This window comes from Macrotis lagotis, chromosome 7, assembly GCF_037893015.1.
Source record: "Macrotis lagotis isolate mMagLag1 chromosome 7, bilby.v1.9.chrom.fasta, whole genome shotgun sequence".
Classification (NCBI taxonomy): Eukaryota; Metazoa; Chordata; class Mammalia; order Peramelemorphia; family Peramelidae; genus Macrotis; species Macrotis lagotis.
In genome coordinates, this window is record NC_133664.1 from 110240206 (window position 1) to 110262563 (window position 22358).

The following is a 22358-nucleotide window of genomic DNA, read 5'->3' on the forward strand; positions in this document are numbered from 1 at the left end:
ATTTGAATCAAGGGCCTTTGATCCTATATCCATTTTCTGCTATGTGGAAGGAGCCTAGACCCCTAAAAGTGGTAGTGTCCTTTTGCTATTGAGTATAGTGGAATTTCTGTTGTGTGATTTTTATGTGACATATTTGTGTGTTTACAGCTTCAAGAAGTAGCGTTTACATTGTCGGCACGGGAGAAGTAAGAGTAGTAATTTTAAAATAATTAGAGCTAGTATTTAGTGTTTTCAGATTTAAAGTGCTTTACATAAGTTATCTTATTTCATTCTTACAACAATTTGTGAGGTAATCATTGTTATTTCCCCATTTTCCAAATGAGGATACTGAGACAATCAATAGGTGTTTCAAGAAGGAACTCAGGTTTTCCAGTCCAGACTTCTATGAATTAGTTTCTGTGCTGTAGGACACAATCCTATTCCAATTGAATAAACATTTATTACTTGCCCTCTGTGTGCTGAGGCCTGTGGAGGCTTGAGTTAGAGAAAGGTGATGAGATTAAAAGTGAGTTTCTTTTAAGAGGGGCAGCTGAATCTCAAAACTTCTTTGCATAGTCAAACTGTGACCCGGGAAAGACCTAGTTTTTAAAAGCCAAGGTCTCCCACTGCATCCAAGGTCAAGTCAGTTGCTCTGATCCATATCTGATCCCTGGAACCATATGGCTCTGGTAGAGCAAGTGAACCTGATAACTTAGCACAACACTTTTTCATTTAAATCTAACTCACTTGCATGTCATGGCATCAACTTTCTGATGCCATGGTCTTCTTAGAAGGAAGGACAACCAACAATCTAGAAAGGAATGGCATTGGATATATCAACTAGAGTGGCAGAGCAAAGATGGAAGAGATAACAGTTGGAAGTGAGTAGAAAGCCATTGCCAAAGAAGTCTTATATCACTTCTAGGTATCACCATTCATGAATGAACAAATACTTTCTTGCCTGGGGTCCTTAAGTAAGCGAATACAGATGTAAGCTTCTCTAGGAATATTATTGTCTGCCAGGCTCTCAGGCAATCCCAATCATACTTCTCATCTAGTGTTCTTTCCCATTCCAGTTAGTGTCACCATTTGCCTATTCTGAGTCAGACTTTGGTAAAGCAGGAAAAAACATCTGTCAGGGTTTTAAAAAATCCATTCAATGGACATTTATTGTCCACCACATTTAAAGTACTGTGCTTTATTTCTACCATGTTTGAGAAATACTGAGAAGCAATGTGGTAAAGTGGATAGTCATTCTCTATCCAATTTCCTGATCATCCAGGAAGACCTGGATTACTTGTTGACTTTTTTTGCCAGTGAAATCAAAAGTTCAGACCCTTCCTTATCTCCCATCCCTCCTCCTAAATCTTACTGACATAAGTAGGTTGCCATCAATTCTATCATTTTTGCATTTCCAAAGATTATCAGACATATGGGCTAGTTGTACTGATATGAAAAAGGAATTGTACTTTCAAATGAGTTTATTATGGATTATCTTTACAACAGAATTATTTTTTTTCTTGTAATAAAGAGTGGGGTTCCAGATTTCAAGCATTGATGACTGGTATTGCTAACAGAAGAATGTTGTTATTCAGTTATTTTTCAGTTGTGTCCTCTTCATGACCCCATTTGGGTTTTCTTGGCAAAGATATTGAGGTGGTTTACCATTTACTTTTTCTCATTTTGCAGATGAGGAAATTGAAGCAAACAGGTTAAACTTTCTCAAGGTCACAGAGCCTGGAAGTATAGATTGGAACTCGGGTTCTCCTGACTTCAGGGCTAGCACTCTATCCACTGTGCTACTGAGCTACACCTAGAAAATAGAAAAGAAGGGGCAAAAAGCTCAGAGAATAAAAAAAGATATAACTTTAACAAGAAAGGACCTTTTTTCTTACCCATTTGAATCCTTTCAATATATTTTGAATATGATAGAATAATTTTTAATTTTTTTACAATGACAATATGAAAGAAAAAGAAGACCTTGTTCCTGCCCCAATTTAAAACAAAACAAAACAAAACAAAAACTTTCCTAAACCTTTATCTGATGCTTATTTTTACCTTTCCTATCTAGGTCTGGAATATTGCTTCAAACAAACTCACATTTTTGAACTCCTATAAAATGAAGATGTCTGTCATCTTGGGGATTGTCCAGATGGTTTTTGGGGTAATTCTTAGCCTTTTCAACCATATGTAAGTTCTAATCTATGCCATGTGTTTATTTGATTGTTTGAATCCAAATATTTGATGGGTCAACAATTCACCCTCTTGATTTTATTTCTGGAACCCATTGTGAAAGAAAGAGTGATAGTAATTAATAAAACACTTTTCTTGGCTGCTCTATTATCAGTTTAATATTAATTGTTAAAATTAGCTAATTAGTTTAAATATTAGCTTAAATTGATTCTTCCTTTTGCCCTTTAGCATATGTGTGTGTGGTTCCTTTCTATTTGGGTGCCCAGGAGACCACGATTAGGCTGTGATTTGGTGAATAGTTTTTGGGACACTGGTGCTGGTGCTCACATGAGACTTTCTCTTCCTTATCATCCTAAGCAAATACCCCCTTAAGTTGGGCTCCATACCTAAATACAATTGCTGCAAGATGTCCTATTGTTTTTCTCCAAGGAGGTGGCAAACTCCTTGGAGTTCCAATCTGAAGACTTCTGACTAATCTCATGGATATCTCTTTTTAATACTGAACTCCTGCTTCATAAAACCTAAGGATAAAATTTACCAAGCTACTTTTTTGAGGTTGTCAACCTTTTATAAAAGCTGTGTTTTTTAAAATTATATGAATATTTTACTTGTTTTCCAATTACATACAATGGTAGTTTCTACCAATCCTTTTTTTTTTGCAAGGTTTTGAGTTTTGCAATTTTTCTCCCTCTCTCTCTTTCCTCCCTCCTCCCCACAACAAGGAAGAAGGCAAACTGTCATAGGCTTTACATTTGCATCTAGTGATAAGCATAGATAGAAATTGAATATTCTGAAAGAAGAATCTGATCCAAAAGGAAGAAAGAAAACATTAGAGATAGAAAAATTACATATTACATAAGAGAACTTTTAAAAATTGAAGATAATAAACTTTTATCTTTGTTTAAATTCTACAGTTCCTTCTCTGCATGCAGATTGTATTCTCCATTACAGATCCCTTAAAATTGTCCCTGATTATTGTGCTGCTAAAATGAACAAGTTCTTCAAGGTTGATTATCCCCCCATGTTTTTAGTGTCTATAATGTTCTTCTGGTTCTATTCATCTCATTCAGCATCAATTCATGCAAGTCTTTCCAGGCTTTTCTGAAATCCCATCCCTCATGATTTCTTATAGAACAAAAGTATTTCATCACATACATATCCCACAATTTGTTCAACCATTCCCCTTGATTCCAATTCTTTGCCACTGCAAACAGCTGTTACGAATATTTTTGTACATATGGAATTTTTACCTTTTTCAAGATATCTTCAAGATACAGACCCAGTAGTGGTATTGCTAGATCAAAGGGAATGCACATATTTATTATCCTTTGGACATTATTCCAAATCACTCTCCAGAAAAGTTGGATCAGTTCACAAAAAGTCTGTGATTATTAACCTAGGGTCAATGAACTTGCTTTTGAAAATATTTTGATTACTGCCTGATTTATTTTGTAGTTCTACAAATTTTATTTTGTGCATTTGAAAAACATTATTCTGAAGCTTCATCAGATTGCTCAAAGGGTTTCTTACTCACCAAAGGTTAAAGACCATTACACTGAAGCAAGAGTGACCAACTTATGACATACACATTGGTAGGAGAACAACTGAAACCACTTTCATTGACTTTCTCTTTCCTATCCTACCTCATCCAACCATGTTTTCTTTTTTCCTTTTTTCTCTACTTATTTTTCCTTTCCCTCTTTGTTTCCACTTCTTTTAAGCTTTCCATTTCCAACCCTATAGTGAACCTTAGATTAAATGATTTTGCTGAGCAGCAAAACAGTTATCATGTCATGATTTGAAATATGAAGTCTGGAAAATGAGTTGAATACCAAGTGTCTGCTGAGTTACTTTATTAGCTTAGTAACTACTTATGATTTCATTCAAGTAGGTCATCCAGGATCCCCACAGAGAAGATATTAATCTGTTGTTTTTTTTTATCTCTCCCCCACCCTTCTCTTTTTTACAGATATTTCAGGAAAACTATAAATATTGTTCTACAATTCATTCCTGAGATGATCTTTATTCTTTGTCTATTTGGCTACCTCGTTTTCATGATCATTTTTAAATGGTGCCAGTATGATGTCTATACCTCCCGGAGTGCCCCAAGCATCCTCATCCATTTCATCAACATGTTCCTGTTCAATTATGAGGACCCAACCAATATGCCCTTGTATATATATCAGGTATTCATTTTGGTCTTGATGCATTTGAAAGAAAATTTAAATTGTAGTTATGGTTAAATGTTCCTTGATACAAGCAACTAAACTACTAAAAATTGATATGAATTGAATTTGTATAAATTAAGATGACAGAAAGATCATAAATATAGAACTGAAAGATTTCTGAGAGGCCTCTTCATTTTACAGATGATGAAACTGATGTTCAGTGAAGTTAATTTACTTGTTTAGATCACACAGATAGTTAATGCAACCTAGCTGCCCCTCTTGGATCTTTTAGTTGTTCTTCAACAGACACTGTCTCAATGTTTAAGCTTCGAGTTTCTCAATTTAATGGGTATTCCTTAAACTCATTCCTATATGTAAGACATTGTGCCAGGTGAAATACAAAAGCCATTTCAAAGATAAAATTGCAAGACTAGTTAACCCTTTTAAGTTTTCTGTGTAATAATACATGTGCTTGAGTCCGTATATAATTTCTAGAGAGAGAAGGACAGCAATCGGAGAAATCAGGAAAGACTTTGAATAAGAGCTATCTATCTTAGCATCTCTATCAAGTACTTAATAATTCATTAAAAATATTTATTTAGGGGGTGGCTAAGGTGGCATAGTGGATAAAGCACCTATCCACTGGCCCTGGAGTCAGGAGTACCTGGGTTCAAATCCGGTCTCAGACACTTAATAATTACCTAGCTCTGTGGCCTTGGGCAAGCCACTTAACCCTGTTTGCTTTACAAAAAAAAAAAACCTAAAAAAATTTATTTAAAATGGATCTGGAGGAGATGAATATTTAAAAGAAATTTATAGGAAATAAAAATAATCATTTTTTTTCCCTTGCATTTTTGACTTAGGAGAGATAGATTTTAGATGCTGTCCTATGTATCCTTGGACAAATCAGTTTATCTCTAAGTACTAATTGTTTCTTCTATAAAATGTAAGTTTAAACTCAGAAGTGTAAAACTCACTATTTTCAGGGCTTAACGGGTTAGTGAGCAGGGAGCGAGATTAAAATGAAATTGGGAAATATCTAACAAAATAAATAAAAATACAACATAGATAATGATGGTTTAGAGTTTGGATTTGAGTTTGACAACTCTGGATTAGAAGTCTGCTAAGGAAGAGAGGCAACATGGCCTAATGGAAAAGAATGCTGGACATGGAAACAAATCTGGTCTCTCTAAATGATCTCTGGGGTTTCTTTCATCTCTAAATCTATGATCTCACCATCCTTTCCAAATCCAACATTCTTTGATACCATGAGTCATTTATCTCACCCTCATTCCACCATTTGAGCTGTTTTATAAGTGATTTTGGTATATCAAGTTTTCTTAAATTGAGTTATCAGTGAGAACTTCCTTCTCATTGAGCAAGTTCCAAGGATAATTAAACAATCCTGAGTGATTCACTGATGTTCTGTAAATTTCACTTGTGGAAGATACTGCTCCATTCTTTTAATATTTGGAATATATCCATGGGAAGGCCACAGATACCTTGCTATTCCTTGTGACTAAAGTCAGACCTCACCCTATGGTATTCATCACACATTACATCATAGTAAGCTTGAATGTTCAGTTGTCACTTCTTCATTGGTCTAAGAGAAAATTTTCATGACAGCCTATTTTAGATGATGACTGGCTTTCTTCACATTTTTTTAAATTTAATTTAATTTTATTTATTCTCATATTCTGAAGGGTAAACAAAATGCCCCCTCCCCCTCATGAATATAGACTTGCTTGAGCGATGAAGTAAAGGGAGAGAAAAAAAATTAAAATTAAAAAAATAATAGTGATAATTGTAGGTATGGCCAGGTGGCGCAATGGACGAAGCACCAGCCCTGGAGCCACGAGCACCAGAGCCCAAGTCCAGCCCCGTAGACCCAACAATCACCCAGCCATGTGACATGCAAGCCACCCAATCCCCACTGCCCTGCAAAAACCAAAAAGAAAGAAAAAAAAGACCCAAAATAAAATAAAATAGTAATAATAATAATAGTAGGGGTGGCTGGGTAGCAGACAGAGCATTGGCCCTTGAGCCAGGAGCACCCAGGTCCAAATCTGGCCTCAGACACTCAAAGATCACCCAGCTATGTGGCCCCAGGCAGGCCACCCAGCCCCATTTGCCCTGCACCCTCCCCCAAATAATAATAATAATAATAATAATAAAAATGTGCTTCAGTCTTTGTTCCAACACCAACAACTCTGTCATGGGTGGATCACATTCTTTATGATAAGTCCATCACAAAAGTTACTTCCATATTTTTCCAACATTGCCATTTCTGATCTCAACTCCCTCCTTTCTTATTTCTCCACTACCATGTACTCTATTTTTTCTCTCCTTTCACTCTGACTCTGCTGTAGGGTCACTGAGTGGCACAGCAGACAGATCCCTGGTCCTGGGGCCAAGAAGCCCTGAGCCCCCATACCACCCTTTAGGCCCAGAATCCACCTGGCCCTATGGTCCTGGGCAGGCCTTCCAATCCCAGCCCCTTGCAAGAAGTAAAAAAGAGAATGTGTTATATCTGACCACTCTCCCCCCCATGGTCCATCCTCTCCTCCTTTATTCACATCCCCACCCCTTCCCCCTGCTCCCCCCTCCTTCTTATTCCAGATGCCTATACCCCATTGAGTATATATGCTGTTTTCCTCTCCTAGCCACCTCTGATGAGAGCAAAGGTTCCCTCATTCCCCCTTGCCTCCCCCCTTCCATATCATTGCAATAGCTCATTGTAATAAAAAAAAATCTTATATGAAATATCTTGGCCTATTCCTCCTCTCCTTTTTCTCCCATTACATTTCCCTTTTTTTCTATTGACTCCATTTTTACACCATATTTTATCTTCGAATTCAGCTTTCTCCTGTGCTTCAACTATAAAAGCTCCCTCTACCTGCTCTGTTAACTGAGAAGGTTCATATGAGTATTATCAGTGTCATTTTTCTATTCAGGAATACATGCAATTCATCATCATTAAGTCCCTCATATTTTCCCTCTCTTCTCCAATCTCCATGCTTTACCTGAGTCCTGTATCTGAAGACCAAACCTTCTGTTCAGCTCTGGCCATTCCAAAAGGAAAATTTGAAATTCCCCTGGTTCATTGAAAGTCCATCTTTTTCCCTGGAAGAGGACATTCAGCCTTGCTGGGTGGTTCATTCTTGGCTGCATTCTAAGCTCTTTTGCTTTCCGGTATATTATATTCCAAGCCCTATGAGCTTCTAATGTAGTTGCTGCTAAGTCCTGTGTGAATCTGACTGCAGCTCCACGATATTTGAATTGTGTCCTGGCTGCTTGTAATATTTTCTCTTTGACTTGGGAGTTCTGGAACTTGGCTATAATATTCCTAGGGGTTGGTTTTTTGGGATCTCTTTCTTGGGGGGATCGGTGGATTCTCTCCATTTCTATTTTGCCCTCTGCTTCTAGGCTATCAGGGCAATTTTCCTGTAGTAATTCTTTGAAAATGATGTCAAGGCTCTTTTCCTGATCATGACTTTCAGGTATTCCAATAATTTTTAAATTATCTTTTCTAAGTCTGTTTTCCATATCAGTTGTTTTTTTCAATGAGATATTTCACATTTTCTTCTAATTTTTCGTTTTTTTGGTTTTGAAGTATTGATTCCTGATTTCTGGTAAATTCATCAATCTCCCTGAATTCTATTTTTTGTCTGAAGGATTTGTTCTCCTCAGAGAGTTTTCTTATCTCTTTTTCCATCCGGCCAATTTTGCTTTTTAAAGCATTCTTCTCAATAACTTTTTGAACTATTTTATCCATTTGACCTAAGCTGGTTTTTAGCATGCTATTTTCTTCAGCATTTTTTTGGATTTCCTTAACTAAGCTGCTGACTTCATTTTCATGTTTTTCCTGCATCTCTCTCCTTTCTTTTCCCAGTTTTTCTTCCAACTCCCTCATTTGATTTTCAAAGTCTTTTTTGAGCTCTACCATAGCCTGAGCCCAATTTCTGTTTTTCTTGGAGTCTTTAGATGCAGGAGCTTGTGCTTCCTCATCTTTAGACTATTTTGATCCTTCTTGGGCTCATTTGCAAAATATTTCTCAATGATCTTCCTCTTGTTTCTCTGCTTGCTCATTTTCCCAACCTGGGCCTGTTTTGGGGGTGCTTCCTGAGCTTTTGGGACACTCCCACAAGGGTCTCAGTGTGTGAGGCTCTGTCCTCCCTCCTGGTCTGTGAATGACCATAAGCACCTCCCTCTGCCACAGGGCCGAGGTGGGGGGGGGGCTGCTGCTGTTCTATGGGGAGGCCTAGACTGCAATCAGGTTCTGAATGTGGTCAGAGCCCCAGAGTCCTGTTCCAGGGGCAGAGGACAGAGCTCTGCAGTCTCTCTTCACTACCCTCCCTCAGCTCAATGGGCTCATGCCCTGGGGGCTCCTGCTTACCGGCTCTACCTGCTTCTGTTTTCTGGTCTGGGCTGCTGAAAGACCGAGCTACTTGCTGTGTGCCCTGATGGCTGGGCTCCAAGCGTTTGCTCTGGCAGAGGTCCCCCCCCTTCCCCAACTTTGTGCCTGGCACTCCTCGGGGTGCAGCTCAGGAGAATCCTCTGCTGCTGTGAGCTGAGGCTCCCAGCGCCCTAGGGCTGCCTCCGGGAGGCTGAAATTCTTTCGCTCTGGTGGGCTGCCCCTCTGACCCGGGGAGCAAAGCCTTTCTGCTCTTTTCCAGGTTACCTTGAGTAGGAGAACTGCCTCTCTGGGTCCCTTTGTGGGTTCTGTCTCTCAAAACTTTAGAGTCCTTAGTTTCAAAGTTTTATCAGAGAGCGCCTAAGACTCATCCCTTCTTGTCGTCATCTTGGCTCCGCCCCCTCTTTACATGTTTAAATGTTTTTCTATAATTGATCTTTTTTTTTATTTTTTGCAAGGCAATGCAGTTAAATGACTTTCCCAAGGTTACACAGCTAAGTAATTATTAAGTGTCTGAGGCTGGATTTGAATTCAGGTCCTCCTGACTCCAGGGCTAGTGTCCTATTCACTGTGCTACCTAGCTGCCCCCTTATAATGAACCTTTAAAATCTTTTCCTATCACAGGATGCAGAACCATTATTTTTCTAAGCAACTTTTAGAACAAATACTAACAAATCAAATATGGAGTAAATTTCCAAATAAGACACCCATATTTAAACTTACATTTTAATCAAATATTTCAAGAGTTTATTTGATTAATGATCTTAATGGTAGAAATTCTCCTTTCAATGAATCTGTTTCCAAATCACCCATTTCTCTCATTCTGTGTTATTCTTGTTTCCATTTTAAAATATATCTTCCATTAACATTTCATTACCATTGAATGTGCTGTACTAATGTAGCAGCATTTGGGTATCTCTGTGTTATCCTTTGATCTTGCCACAAAGTGGCCTATATCCCTTTCTGATTATACATCTCCTTATTGTTTTTCCTTTTGCAAGGTTTTGCAGACAAGTCATCTTTAATACCATGCTGTAGTCTGCTTTTGTGCTCTGAATCTCTCCATTAGCCTTTGGGCTTTGGGTCACTGGCAATTTTTTATTCTATGGAGATTCAGGTTAAAAATATATATGGTGAAAACACACACACACACACACACATATATATATTATATATATATATATAGAGAGAGAGAGAGAGAGTTCAAAAAAGGTTTAGATAATGCATTATAGATTCCTCAGGCACTGATTTAAAAAAAAATTGCTTCAATGGCACCTCAGATGGGCACTAGATAGTTTTAGTAGGGCAATATTGGTGTTAAAATTAGGTTTCTTATAAAGATTTTTAAATGATGAGAAAGAAAACAATTGTTTCAATTTCTTTTTTTTTGTAGTAATACTGTCAGTTTTTTTTTCTAATTGACCATTTGGTGTCTTACACTCTGAAAAGTTGAAAATTGATTTATATAAGTTTTCAAGATTATGCTTCCTCTAGCACATATTCTTCCATTTGTATGTTTTCTGGTATAGAAACTGTTCTTTAGGTACATTTCCATGTCCTTCAGTACACTGGATACTGAAGAGGACTTAATATAGCAGCACCACTGTCATTGGTGATGAACATTGATCATAACTAGCCTATAAAAGTCTTGTTTGATTTCCTGACATTCCCTATAGATTCAATTCCCCCTTCATTGCTTTTCATCATTCTGAGAAATAATAATGCTTGTAATCTTTTTCTTCTCTGAAGTCTTTCATGAATGAGTTTGTTTTGGAAACAGATGTTGCCATTGACTTTTCTCCTATGCCCTTGTGGTGTGCTTGTAGAGGCTGTTTTATATTTATGAAATTCAGCAAACATTTTTTAAACTCCTAAAATTTGAAAGGCAGCATGCTAAACTCTTTAAGAGGAGACTTGCTCTTGAGAGATGGAATTGTTGTTTCATCGATTTCCAACATGATGTCATATGTTTCATATCAAGGAGTCAAAATTTACAACCACTTTCAAGGTCTACTAACATTAATCAAGGCTGCCTTTAGTAAATAGAAAAATCCTTGAGCACAGAAGGTTAGTCTTGGTGTTATTTTCTAATTCTCCCCCACCCTTACATCCCAAACCACTTGTGCAGATATTAGCTAACCTTAGTTAGATTCACCTCTCCTGAACATCAATAAAATCTTCATCAATATCAAAATAATCAATAAAATAAAAGGCTCTGGTGAAATGTCCTATATCCTTTACTTTGTAGAGATGAAGATAGAATAGAGGACCAAGTAAAATCCTGCTCACTCTAGTTTGAACTACGATATTCCTTTAAGTCATTACAAAAAAGGGCAGTATTTGCCATGTAGGGAAGAACTGACTGAGGCACCAGGTATAGCTAAGCACAGAGTCAATAGATCCTAGATATATCACATAATCTGTAATCTCTCATCTCCTTTCTTTCTCCCTCCCTCTTCACTGTTTTGGAGCAGGTATGTTATAGCTAAAACTTAAGAGAGGGTGTGAATTATAAAGCTAAGTCGATCATTATAGGATGGGAGTTGACTATTGTAGACTTTTAGTAGTAGTTCTCCCCTGCCTATTCCTCTAAAAGTATGAGAACAACTGAAGATGTATGAGCAGTATTAAAGGATTCTTTCTGAAAAATCTGACTAAGCCTTTAGAAGATGTCTTACTATTTTTTTTTGTTTCTTTTGTATTATTTTTTATTGTGAGGAATTCCAGATTGACTCAAGTCTGAGGTTGGATTTGAACTCAGGTCTCCAGGACTGGTAATCTCTCCACTGTACCACCTAGTTGTACTTTACTCCCTTGCTGTTTTTGCAAGTCAGTAGAAGGACCTTCCAAAGAAGAAATTATGTGTATGGGGATGGCTGCAGGATGGGGGAGGAAAGTAGAAATCACACTTTTGCTTTTTTTTTTTAACAAAACAAAACCTAGGTACAGGATAATATACAAAAAAGAAAGGATAGGGAATTAAATATGGCCTCTCAAAGGATGAAGGTAGTTGGGGATAGAGCACTGGCCCTGGAGTCAGGAAGACCTGAGTTCAAATCTGCTCTCAGACACTTGATACTTACTAACTGTGTGACCTTGGACAAGTCACTTAACCTCACTACCTTGCAAAAACTAAAAACAAAAAACAAACAAGATATGCTCTAGTGGGGTAATTAGGTATGTAGCCCCAGTGTGATAACAGCATCTCCTTCTTTGGTCTGTGATAGGAAGAAGTCCAGAGTTTCCTGGTTATTTTTGCTTTGATTTCTGTGCCATGGATGCTCCTGATTAAACCTTTTGTCCTTCGAGCCAGACACCAGAGATCTCAGGTAAGAACCACTGAATATATCTTGTGTTTCTCAGAAGTAGGAATGGATTGCTCAGAGAAAAGTAAGTGAGTAGATCTGAAGGAAAACTACTTGTACTGGCCTATCTTTTGTGAGCTTCATTCAGATTTGGGGTCACACTGTTGAACCCTGAAGAAATTGGCAAAACTGAGACTTATTTAGGGATACTGTATGATGTCATCATTTTAGCTGAGAATTAATAGTAGTTTTATTTTCTCTTACTCTAATTCCTCTTTCATTATTTTTTAATGGAGGCAATTGGGGGTCACACAGCTAGTTTCTGAGGTCAGATTTGAACCTCAGGTCTTCCTGACTCCAGGAAAGTCTATCCATTGAGCTATCTAGCTGTCTTCTTACTTCAGTCTCTTTAAGTTTCATGAGGCTATGAATGGTTTCATGTGATTGGTTCTATTGTGCCATCTAAGGTCTTGGGGTGGAGTCATTGGTTAGAATAGTTTTTCAAAGTTAGACCTGATGGGATATGGAAACTAGAAATGGTGCAAATTAAATATATTTGATTTCCAATCTTGGGTATTATCTATGATCTAACGTTAATTTCCTGCCAGTATTTCTAACCATTTGTCTATCCTATTCTTTGGCTGACTGCATGTGTGTACTCAAGGGAGGACTCACTCTAATAACTGAAATAGGAAAGCTAACCTTCTGGAAGCAAAAAAGAAATTCCAAGATGTATCCCCAAATCAAATAAAAAGCACTCATATTTTTTTTACAAGTATGGATGATTGAGTGGAATGTAATGGGACAACATACTTTCCAGGTTATTGCAAATTTTTTCAATTTAGTTTGAATTATTTAAGAAAATATTGGGTGTTTAATCAAAAAATCATATGGTGGTCAGTTTATTTTATTCCTTCATATAGAACTTTGTCATTTCCCCCTCCCTTTGCCCATTGTTCCATTGATTCCAACTTTGCAATATTTCTCATATCCCTCCCTCTTCCTACTGCCACCAAACCAGCAGTGGACTTAATCATCCTGGATGGTTGCAGTAGTCTTCTTCTTCTTTTTTTTTTAAAGGTTTTTGCAAGGCAAACGGGGTTAAGTGGCTTCCCCAAGGCCACACGGCTAGGTAATTATTAAGGGTCTGAGACCGGATTTGAACCCAGGTACTCCTGACTCCAAGGCTGGTGCTTTATCCACTACGCCACCTAGCCGCCCCTGCAGTAGTCTTCTGATAGGTCTTTCCATTTCCATGCTTCAATTTATCCAAAAGAATCTTAGGCACAGATTTGTTTCATTCCACTCCACCCAGAACCTTTCAATGGTTCTCAATTGTCTAATAAATAACATTAAAATCTTTTATCTAGGGGCGGCTAAGTGGCGCAGTGGATAAAGCTCCTGCCCTGGAGTCAGGAGTACCTGGGTTCAAATCCGGTCTCAGACCCTTAATAATTACCTAGCCGTGTGACCTTGGGCAAGCCACTTAACCCCGTTTGCCTTGCAAAAACCTAAAAAAAAATCTTTTATCTTGGTATTCAAGTTCTCATAAGATCTTAGTTTGCCAAATTTATTTCAGGAAAATAGCATAATGAATATTATATTGGGGTTCAGGGCAAGGGGTCTTGCCTCTTATACTGGTTGCATGAACAGACTATAGGTTCCTGACCTGTGCTGATAAAGCAAGTTTCCTTACCTTTGTCAATGAAGTCATAGATCCAATATCTGTCCTTATCTCATTTTGCTTTACTCCATGAACTCTAGCTTCCATCCAAAGTGGTCTCTATTCATTGTTCTCCACATTTCTGTCCTCATGCCTTTGCTTATTAATTCTCTTACTCCTTCCTCATCACTTTAATCCTTTCCTTATACTGATATCGTTTTTTATTTTGATTGGTTAAGCCCAATATATCAACTTTTTCAAAATATTGAATAAACACTTGTTACAATAAAAGAACTCCTTCTATTTCTGACAATAGCAATACAATATTTATGAGAATTACCTAGACTGTGTAGTAGGTTGTAAGATAACATTAGTTTAATGAAGGGAAAACCTAAATTGCTGTTTTCATGTTTGTTGCTTCTCTGATGATTGCAGGCCCTTATTAGCAGTCAGAATTCCACATATGATCATTCCACAGAAAATCAGGGGGATGGACCCAGTCAACCTAAGAATGCTGGCAAGAATTCTACTGGTGCCCATGGGGAGCATAATGACCATGAAGAGGAGGTACATGGGGAATGGAAAGGGTGACTTTTCATGTTATATGCAAGTTTTAAAATCATCTTATTGATATCTTTTAGAATAAAATGGCAAATCCAATGGGAGACCACAATCATAATTAGTAAAAATTTGAATTATGAGTAGTACATTTTGTTAACCAAAAAAATAACTAATGGCTGACAATATTATCAAGGAATTCTTAACCTGGGGTATGTGAACTAAAAAAAATTTTTTTTAATTTATATTTCAATGTAATTAGTTGTCTTATAATTCCTGTTCATTTATTTTATGCATTAAAATGCTTTTACAAAGTAAAAACATTCTGAAGAGTCCCATAGGCTTCATACTCCTGCCAAAGGACTCCATGATACAAAAAGAATAAGAATCCTTTTCTAGCCTATTTTGATTTATAAGAATCCCAATTTACTTTTAATTAACATATAACAAACAAATCTTCTATCTGACCAAGACCAAGGCCATTAAGTGCAATCTCCCCCCCCATCATCCTTTATTATCCCTGTTTTACACTCATTTTCTCCACTAAAGTTAATTTCTTCCTATTGTGTTTGCAAGTCTTTTTCTTCAATATCTTCGGTCTCTACTTGCTTTTCCTTTTCTACCAAAAATCATGGGTGGAGTTCCCCTATCTTGAAAAGTTCTTTGTTTCCCTTCTCTTCCTTCAAAATGTAGCTCAAGTCTATGAAGACTTCTTTCCTGACTCCTCCCCCTACCAACTATTAGTACCCTTTTTCTTTAAATGCCTTGTTTCCATATATATTTATTATAGTCTGACTTTTCCTTGATCTTTCCCTCATGGGACAAATTAAAAAACAAAATTGCAATAACAACAACAACAATAAAACAGCCCTCAATGTATCCCTCAATACAGCTACATAGTTCGCCAGGAAAAAAAATCTCACATTCAGCATTTTAAATTAATCATATTTCTATTAAAAGAAGAATGGCATGTTTTAGCTTCATTCTTTTGGATTTGTTCTTATCACTGCATTAATCTATATTCTAAAGTTTTTCAAAGTTTTTCTGTATAATGTTATTGTATAGAGCATTGTCCAAGTTTTGCATCAGTCCACAGAGATCTTTCCAGTTTTCTTGAAAATTGTCCATTTCATCATTTTTCATGGCACAACATTATTTTATGACATTCATAGATCATGATTTATTTAGCTGTTCCCAGTCTAAGGACAGTCCTTAGTTTCCAGTTTTTTAGAGCCACGAAAATAGCTGCTATAAATATTTTTGTATGCATAGTTCCTTTTCCTTTTTTCTTCAATTTGTTTGGGAGTATAAACCCAGTAGTGGGAACTCTAGATGGGTGAAAATGCATTCTCAGAGATTACCAATAACAAGTTCACTGAATCTACAGACCTTTTCCTTGTGCTTTACCTCTCTTGTAGCATGCATGACCCTGTTGACCACCCTCTCTTGAAATTTGCTCCAGTCTTTGTATTCATGGAAATATACTTGTTTTCATTCTAACACTCTGGCTTTACCTTCTGTTTCCTTTGAGTTCCATTACTCCTTCTGCCCCTTCAGTGTGTATATTGTCTAAGATTTGGGTCTTGGGATTTGTTCTTTTGACTTTGTTTCCTTTCACTTTCAATTGCAACTTGTATAGATGATTTCCAATTCTATAGCCTAATTCTGAACTATTTCTAATCAAAATAGATGTTATTTGATTGTTAAAATGAGGGTTATTCAATGTCTAAATAAATGGAGTTTAAATATAAGCTCAAAATTAGTATCTGTAAGTGCACTCCATTATTTAACTTGAATATTTTGATGCTTCTAAGACTTTGTGTTAGAAAGAGTTGTTGCTTTTGTTGCTATTATCTGCAGGACTTGACTTTGGTCATTTCTAAGGGATCTGTTCTTAGTTTGGCTGAACTTCTTTTGGAGTGACCTGAAGAGGAAAAAAGTGTGATAGCAGCAAGTCTAATAAATTTTTTCAATGTTATTATTGTCCTTTTTATGTGTAAGTAGTTGGAGAGATTAGTTTAATATCTATAATTTCTTCTGTATTAATAATAAATCAATTGAGTCTTTTGTATTCTTGGAGTCACAAAGGGACATAGAGTGGATGAATTTCTATTAAAAAGCCCTATTCTCTACCATGTTTGATTGTTTTTCCATAGGGGAATTATATACTCAAGTAAATATTTTTTAACAAAGCTTTTATTTTATTTTTTCCAATTACATGCAAAGATAGTTTTCAACATTCTACCCTTTGCATGTTTTTGAGTCCCACATTTTTCTACCACCCTCTCTCCTCTCTCCCATGACAGTGAACAATCTGATATAGGTTATGTACAATCACGTTTAACATATTTTCTTAGAACTAAGGGGAAAAAAACATGAGAAATAAAGAAAAAGCACAAAGGAAGTTTTAAAAAGCAAACATGGTATGCTTTGCTCTGCATTCAGACTCCATAGTTTTTCTGTAACAGATCTCTTAGGATTGTCTCATAATTTTCTTTTTTTTTTTAAGGTTTTTTTTTTTTGGCAAGGCAAATGGGGTTAAGTGGCTTGCCCAAGGCCACACAGCTAGGTAATTATTAAGTATCTGAGACCGGATTTGAACCCAGGTACTCCTGACTCCAGGGCCAGTGCTTTATCCACTACACCACCTTAGCTGCCCCGTCTCATAATTTTCGATAGGGGGAACTATATCTTCAAACAAATTTTTTTTTTTTTTTAGTTTTTGCAAGGCAAATGGGGTTAAGTGGCTCACTCAAGGCCACACAGCTAGGTCATTAAGTGTCTGAGGTTGGATTTGAACTCAGGTATTCCTGACTCCAGGGTTGGTACTCTATCCACTGCACCACCTAGCCATGCCCCAAATTTTCTTTATATGCAAAAACCTATATGTCTATTATCAAATCTCAACTTTCCTTCCTACTGTTTTTTATGTAGTATTAGGAAGTTTTAACATTAAATTGTTTTCTGATTAGCTTAAGCGTGTTTGTCTTTTCTCCTTAGCTAAACAGTTATATTTCTAAACTCCTACAGTATCTAGAACAGTGTTAATCACTTAGTGGGGAATTGGTAAATACTCATTGCTTCATTTATTGTTTAAGTCCTTCTGTAAATGGTCCACCTTTATGGCCAACCTCTTAAACCTTCCCTCAGTCCTCCAGTTCTGGTCAGTCCCCAATTTGCTATATTTTTCCCCACCCTACAGCTTATTCATCCTTTGGGGGGCACTATTGTTCATCTGATTCACCCTTTCTGCCATCTTTTCTGAAATCATTTAAGACCTGAATAGAAACTCAAGTCCTCAAAGAATAGTTTCCTAATGAATCCACATTGACCCTGTTCTCTTCTGATTTCTTATGTATATCCTTATTTTATTGATCTTTTTTAGCCACATTATCGTTTTCTTCAGTGGTAATTTCATGTGCATATGATTCTTCATTTTCTTTCCCAACTTAAATTGTTAGTATTTCTTGAGGGACAGAAAGTGATTTTTACCTCCTTCTCTGTATATAGTATTATAAATTCTCGATTGACTCTTCCATTTTCTTGTCTGCATTTTCCCCTGGAATCAATCCAGGAAGGAGGGGAAAGCAGTGAAGTGGTCCCAGTATAATTACTCCCCTGTTCATTTCAGTTTGATTTTGGAGACGTCTTTGTCCACCAAGCTATCCATACCATTGAGTATTGCCTGGGTTGCATTTCCAACACAGCATCTTATCTTCGGCTCTGGGCTCTCAGCCTGGCTCATGCTCGTAAGTAATTACTATTATTAAGTCAGGGTGTCTGAGGGAAGGGTCCTGATTTATCAAAGTAAAGTTTGCCTTTTCTGTTCCATTTGTACTACTCTCTAAGAGAGAAAGGTCCTTTATTAAAAGTATTGCAAACATCTAAAGTGAGATGGCTACTCCTTTTTTTGCATAAATTCAGGGGAAATATAAATGATTCTGGGACTTGAGGGTGGGGTTGGGATTTGGGATGAGTTCAGGTTTTAGGAGGACTGGGTACTGCTACCCAGTCAGCAAAAGAATGTGATCGTTCTTAACTGAATGGTTTTGATATACTGACTGGGCAAGTGACTTAATCTGTCAGTCCCCTAAGTCATTCTTAGTCACCTCATTGCAAAATAATTTTAGATTTGCATTGTAGAGAGCAAAAACTAGGAAGGCAGTCAGGCATGTACCTTTCCTATTTTATCACTACTTCCTGTGCTTTGGACCCATGTTCTTTTATATCCCAGAAGACAAAGAAAAACAGCTCTAAAAAATCTGGGATAATGGCCCAGGTGATTTTGATTGTACCTATAATCAAATGAGCATAGGGATTGGTAAAATTCCTTTGAGGATTTCCAGGCTTTTACCTAAGGATTCAAGTTAGGCTATTTTCATCTATGCATAGATCCTTCTATATAGAGAAAGGAAGGTATCCCAACCAGTTAGCCCCAATGTATTTATCAGAAGAGATATTACTTGTTTAAACTTATCCTTGTCTTGCCTCACAGAATTGTCAGAAGTACTCTGGAATATGGTGATGAGCATTGGCCTCCACCAGAGAAGCTGGGGAGGCCTCATTGGAGTTTTCATCATTTTTGCCTTCTTTGCTGTTCTGACTGTTGCCATCCTTCTGGTCATGGAGGGTCTCTCAGCCTTCCTACATGCACTTCGACTTCACTGGTAGGTGTTGCCCATGCCTTAAAATCTCTATGGTAATGTCTCTGCATCTATAATTTCCCTTGATTAAGGTAAATAGCATGGTGGATAGGGTTCTGGATCTAGAATCAGGAAGACTTGAAGTCAAATAGCTGAATGACCCTGAGCAATTCATTTAATGTCTGCCTCAGTTTCCTCAGTTATCTAAGAGGGTTGTTTTGAGCATCTACCATAATAATTATGATAATAATAATAACAATAAAAATAACACTACAAGATCCTTGAAAAGTTGAGTTGTTGTGTATATGTATGTCTTCACTCTGGGTCTTTGTCAACATTGGTGATGTGGTCAGGTCTACATGAGACCAGAGAGTGACAATCTTAGGGCATGTCCTCCTTGCAGTTCGAGCCAGGGGGCCTCTAGGTGTGCAGACACCCACATGTGTATGTATCATGTTTTCTCACCTTATACAGTGATAGAGAAAAAAAAAGTCAGGGTGTCTGAGGGAAGGGGGACCCTAAAAAATGAGCATCATGGGTCTAGAAGGGAAGACTAACCAGAAGTTTCCAATGAAATTTTGAAAAATGGGAAAAGAAAAAATCTAAATGTACTGACAGTATGGGTAACTCACTTCTAGGATGAGAAGGGGAAAAGAAAAGTATGGTGATCAGTGAAGAGCAAAATATTTCAATGAAGGGGCTTAGGGAAGAGGAGACTGTCACGATAGTTAATGTTTGTATCACACTTTAATGTTTGCAAAGCACTTTATATAATCTCATTTGATTCTTACAACAACCCTGTGAAATAGATGCTATTACTATCATACCCATTTCACAGATAGGTAGCTGAGAGGTTATGGTGACTTACTCAAGAACTCACAAGCCACTGAATATTTAAGGCGGGATTTGAACACAGGTCTTCCTGTTTTTGGATCTAGCACTCTACTAGCCTCTATGCTATGCTACATTATCCTATTATCTGAGGACAAATCTCAGTCTATCAGGGTCTGTGTCACAGTCTTCTGCTTCAGTTGAGGACCAACCCTTATTCAAATTTTGGTCACTGTTTCTATATTATGAATATTACTTTTGTTCTATGTCCTTTGTTTTCAAAGAGGACCATGACACAGGAAGGTAATATCATGATATGCAAGTGAATTGGAATTAAGGGAAGGAGTGCTGTACAAAGCCACCAGTCTCACTTTTCTTCTCCAGAGCCATCTGGGTCCAGAGGCAAGATATGGAAGAGAATGACCCTGGATGTACTGGTTGATGTTAGCCTTTTTAAGTTTGGCAGTTCTTGAATAATCACATCTTTAAAGAAGGAATTATGTATACCTCTCAGAAATGAGCAACCTCCTCAGTTGTCATCACCCCCTGGTCATCTCAATAAGATGGCTCCTGTGAGAGCCTTTTTTTTTTTTGGTTTTGTTCTGTTTGCTTTTTTTCAACAAATTTTCCCATTAAGTATATTACCTATGAAAATAATCACTAGGGGTGGCTAGGTGGTGCAGTGGATAGAGCACCAGCCCTGGAGTCAGTCTGAGTTCAAATCCAGCCTCAGACACTTAATAATTACCTAGTTGTGTGGCCTTGGGCAAGTTACTTAACCCCATTGCCTTGCAAAAACTAAAAAACAAAACAAAACAAAACCAAAAAAAAAAAAAACAACCCCAAAACTAAACAATCACTAAAGCAAAGGCTAAAGAAGGGGGGGAGGAAGAGACCAAGAAAAGTTAGAGATATGAAAGAGGTGGAATAGTGGAAAGACTAGATGGAAGACCAACACTTGAATATGGGAACAGTGTTTTTGGCTATCAGTTGCCCATACCCTATTCATTTTTAGATCTATGTGCTCAATTTTGACAGTTCTTGATGGTTTTAAAGCTTCTAATCTTGAATCCATATGTGTCTAACTTGCCTTTTCTAATCTCTGAACTAGGGTTGAGTTCCAGAACAAATTCTACACTGGATGCGGCTACAAGTTTACTCCTTTCTCCTTTAAAGAGATCCTGGATGGGACAGCAGAAGAGTAGACCTAAAATGCTGATGGTGGTTCCCCAACTTCCTGGATCAAGTCTCTCTTTTAATTAAACTAACAGAGTTTTTAAAAATCAGTCCTGGGCAAGGAATTCAATGAAGTCATTGTTCTGAATTAATCCGACACATAAAGCATTGCTTTCTTTGCTTCTAAGCCTTAAGATCTGTTAGGATTTAGCCATACCCTAAAGAAAAGATTTCTGCTCATGGGCCAAATAGGGAGGAAAAAAAAGTCTTTGGACCTAAGCTAAAGTCCCAAATAGTAAATCAAATGAACAAATCCTAGAGAAACAAGGAAACAGGCTTGTTAGTAGAATATTTAGAGCAGAAATGGGACATTAGAGATCACTAAGATTGACATTGCCCTCTTCCCATTCTACTGATATGGAAACGGAGAAGCAAAGGGAAAATGACTTAGCTAATTGTAGAACCAGGACAATAGAACTTCCATATCCTGAGCGCCTGACCAGGATTTAGTTTCTTCTTCCATACCGTCTCCCATTATCTGTCAAAGAAGGACTTTTGGTTTGTGATTTTCTGTTTACATATATTAAACTATATTAAAGGGAATAAATCTCCATTGTGTCACTATTTACTTAGAAATGATGCTTTTTTTTTTCAAAAGCTCCAAAGCAAAGTTGTATTGACTTTCTAGCCAACTTGAGGAAAGTAGGGGGGTCCCTGACTAATCCCATAAAGGATTAGTTTAATTAGATAATGCTTATCTAACAGCCTTCCCATAACCTTTTCCTCTGACTTATCTAGGGTTTAACATTACAAGATTAGGAGCTTTCTCACGAATTTCTGCTCCAGAGATGAGGAAGAAAGGATAATGTTCTCTTTTTTGGTGGGCTGGTCGATCTCTTTCTCTGTGTGTCTATGGGTTGCTAAATCCTTTGGAATGAAGTGTGACTGCATGAAATCATCAGTTGCTTTGTTTTGCTGAAGTAACTGAAGACTATTGCCAATTTGGTTCAGGCTTCAAGATTTGAAAAATGGGATTCTTGAGAGAAAGAACAAGTTAGCCTCAGCAAGATTTCAGATGGCAGCCCTCCCTCCAAACTAGATGAAGGTCCTGAATCTCATTTTCAGATAGATTGCTGGCAAATGATAAATCCCTCCCTGCTCTTTTCACTATACCTCCATTGCCTCCAGAACCTCCTCTTAAGGGTCTATTATGGGCTGATACAAAGTCAAAAACCAAACAACTCCTGCATGAGAGGAGTGTATGAAAAATATGCACAGAGATAAATAAATTGAAACATTCACAAAAGAATATGTAAAGACAGTAACAATAGGGAGAATTAGGAAGATCCTCATGGAGACAGCGGGCATTCGAGGGAATTCAGAATTTTAAGAGAATATATACCTAGGTATAGTGAAAAGGTACAGACA

General features: G+C 37.3%; 1 protein-coding gene across 2 annotated transcripts in view; it reads left to right on the forward strand.

Annotated features, from left to right (window-relative positions):
• The window catches only part of ATP6V0A4 (ATPase H+ transporting V0 subunit a4), an 87374-nt gene extending 65827 nt beyond the window's left edge, over nt 1–21547 (forward strand). For both annotated transcript variants that reach the window (XM_074193591.1, XM_074193590.1), the window contains 7 exons: nt 2051–2169; nt 4142–4358; nt 11982–12083; nt 14158–14289; nt 17912–18029; nt 18776–18947; nt 20866–21547. In XM_074193591.1, the coding sequence (XP_074049692.1) occupies nt 2051–2169; nt 4142–4358; nt 11982–12083; nt 14158–14289; nt 17912–18029; nt 18776–18947; nt 20866–20959 (954 nt within the window). In that variant the 3' untranslated portion in view covers nt 20960–21547. The remainder of the gene's footprint in view (nt 1–2050; nt 2170–4141; nt 4359–11981; nt 12084–14157; nt 14290–17911; nt 18030–18775; nt 18948–20865) is intronic.
• The last annotated feature ends 811 nt before the right edge of the window (nt 21548–22358 follow it).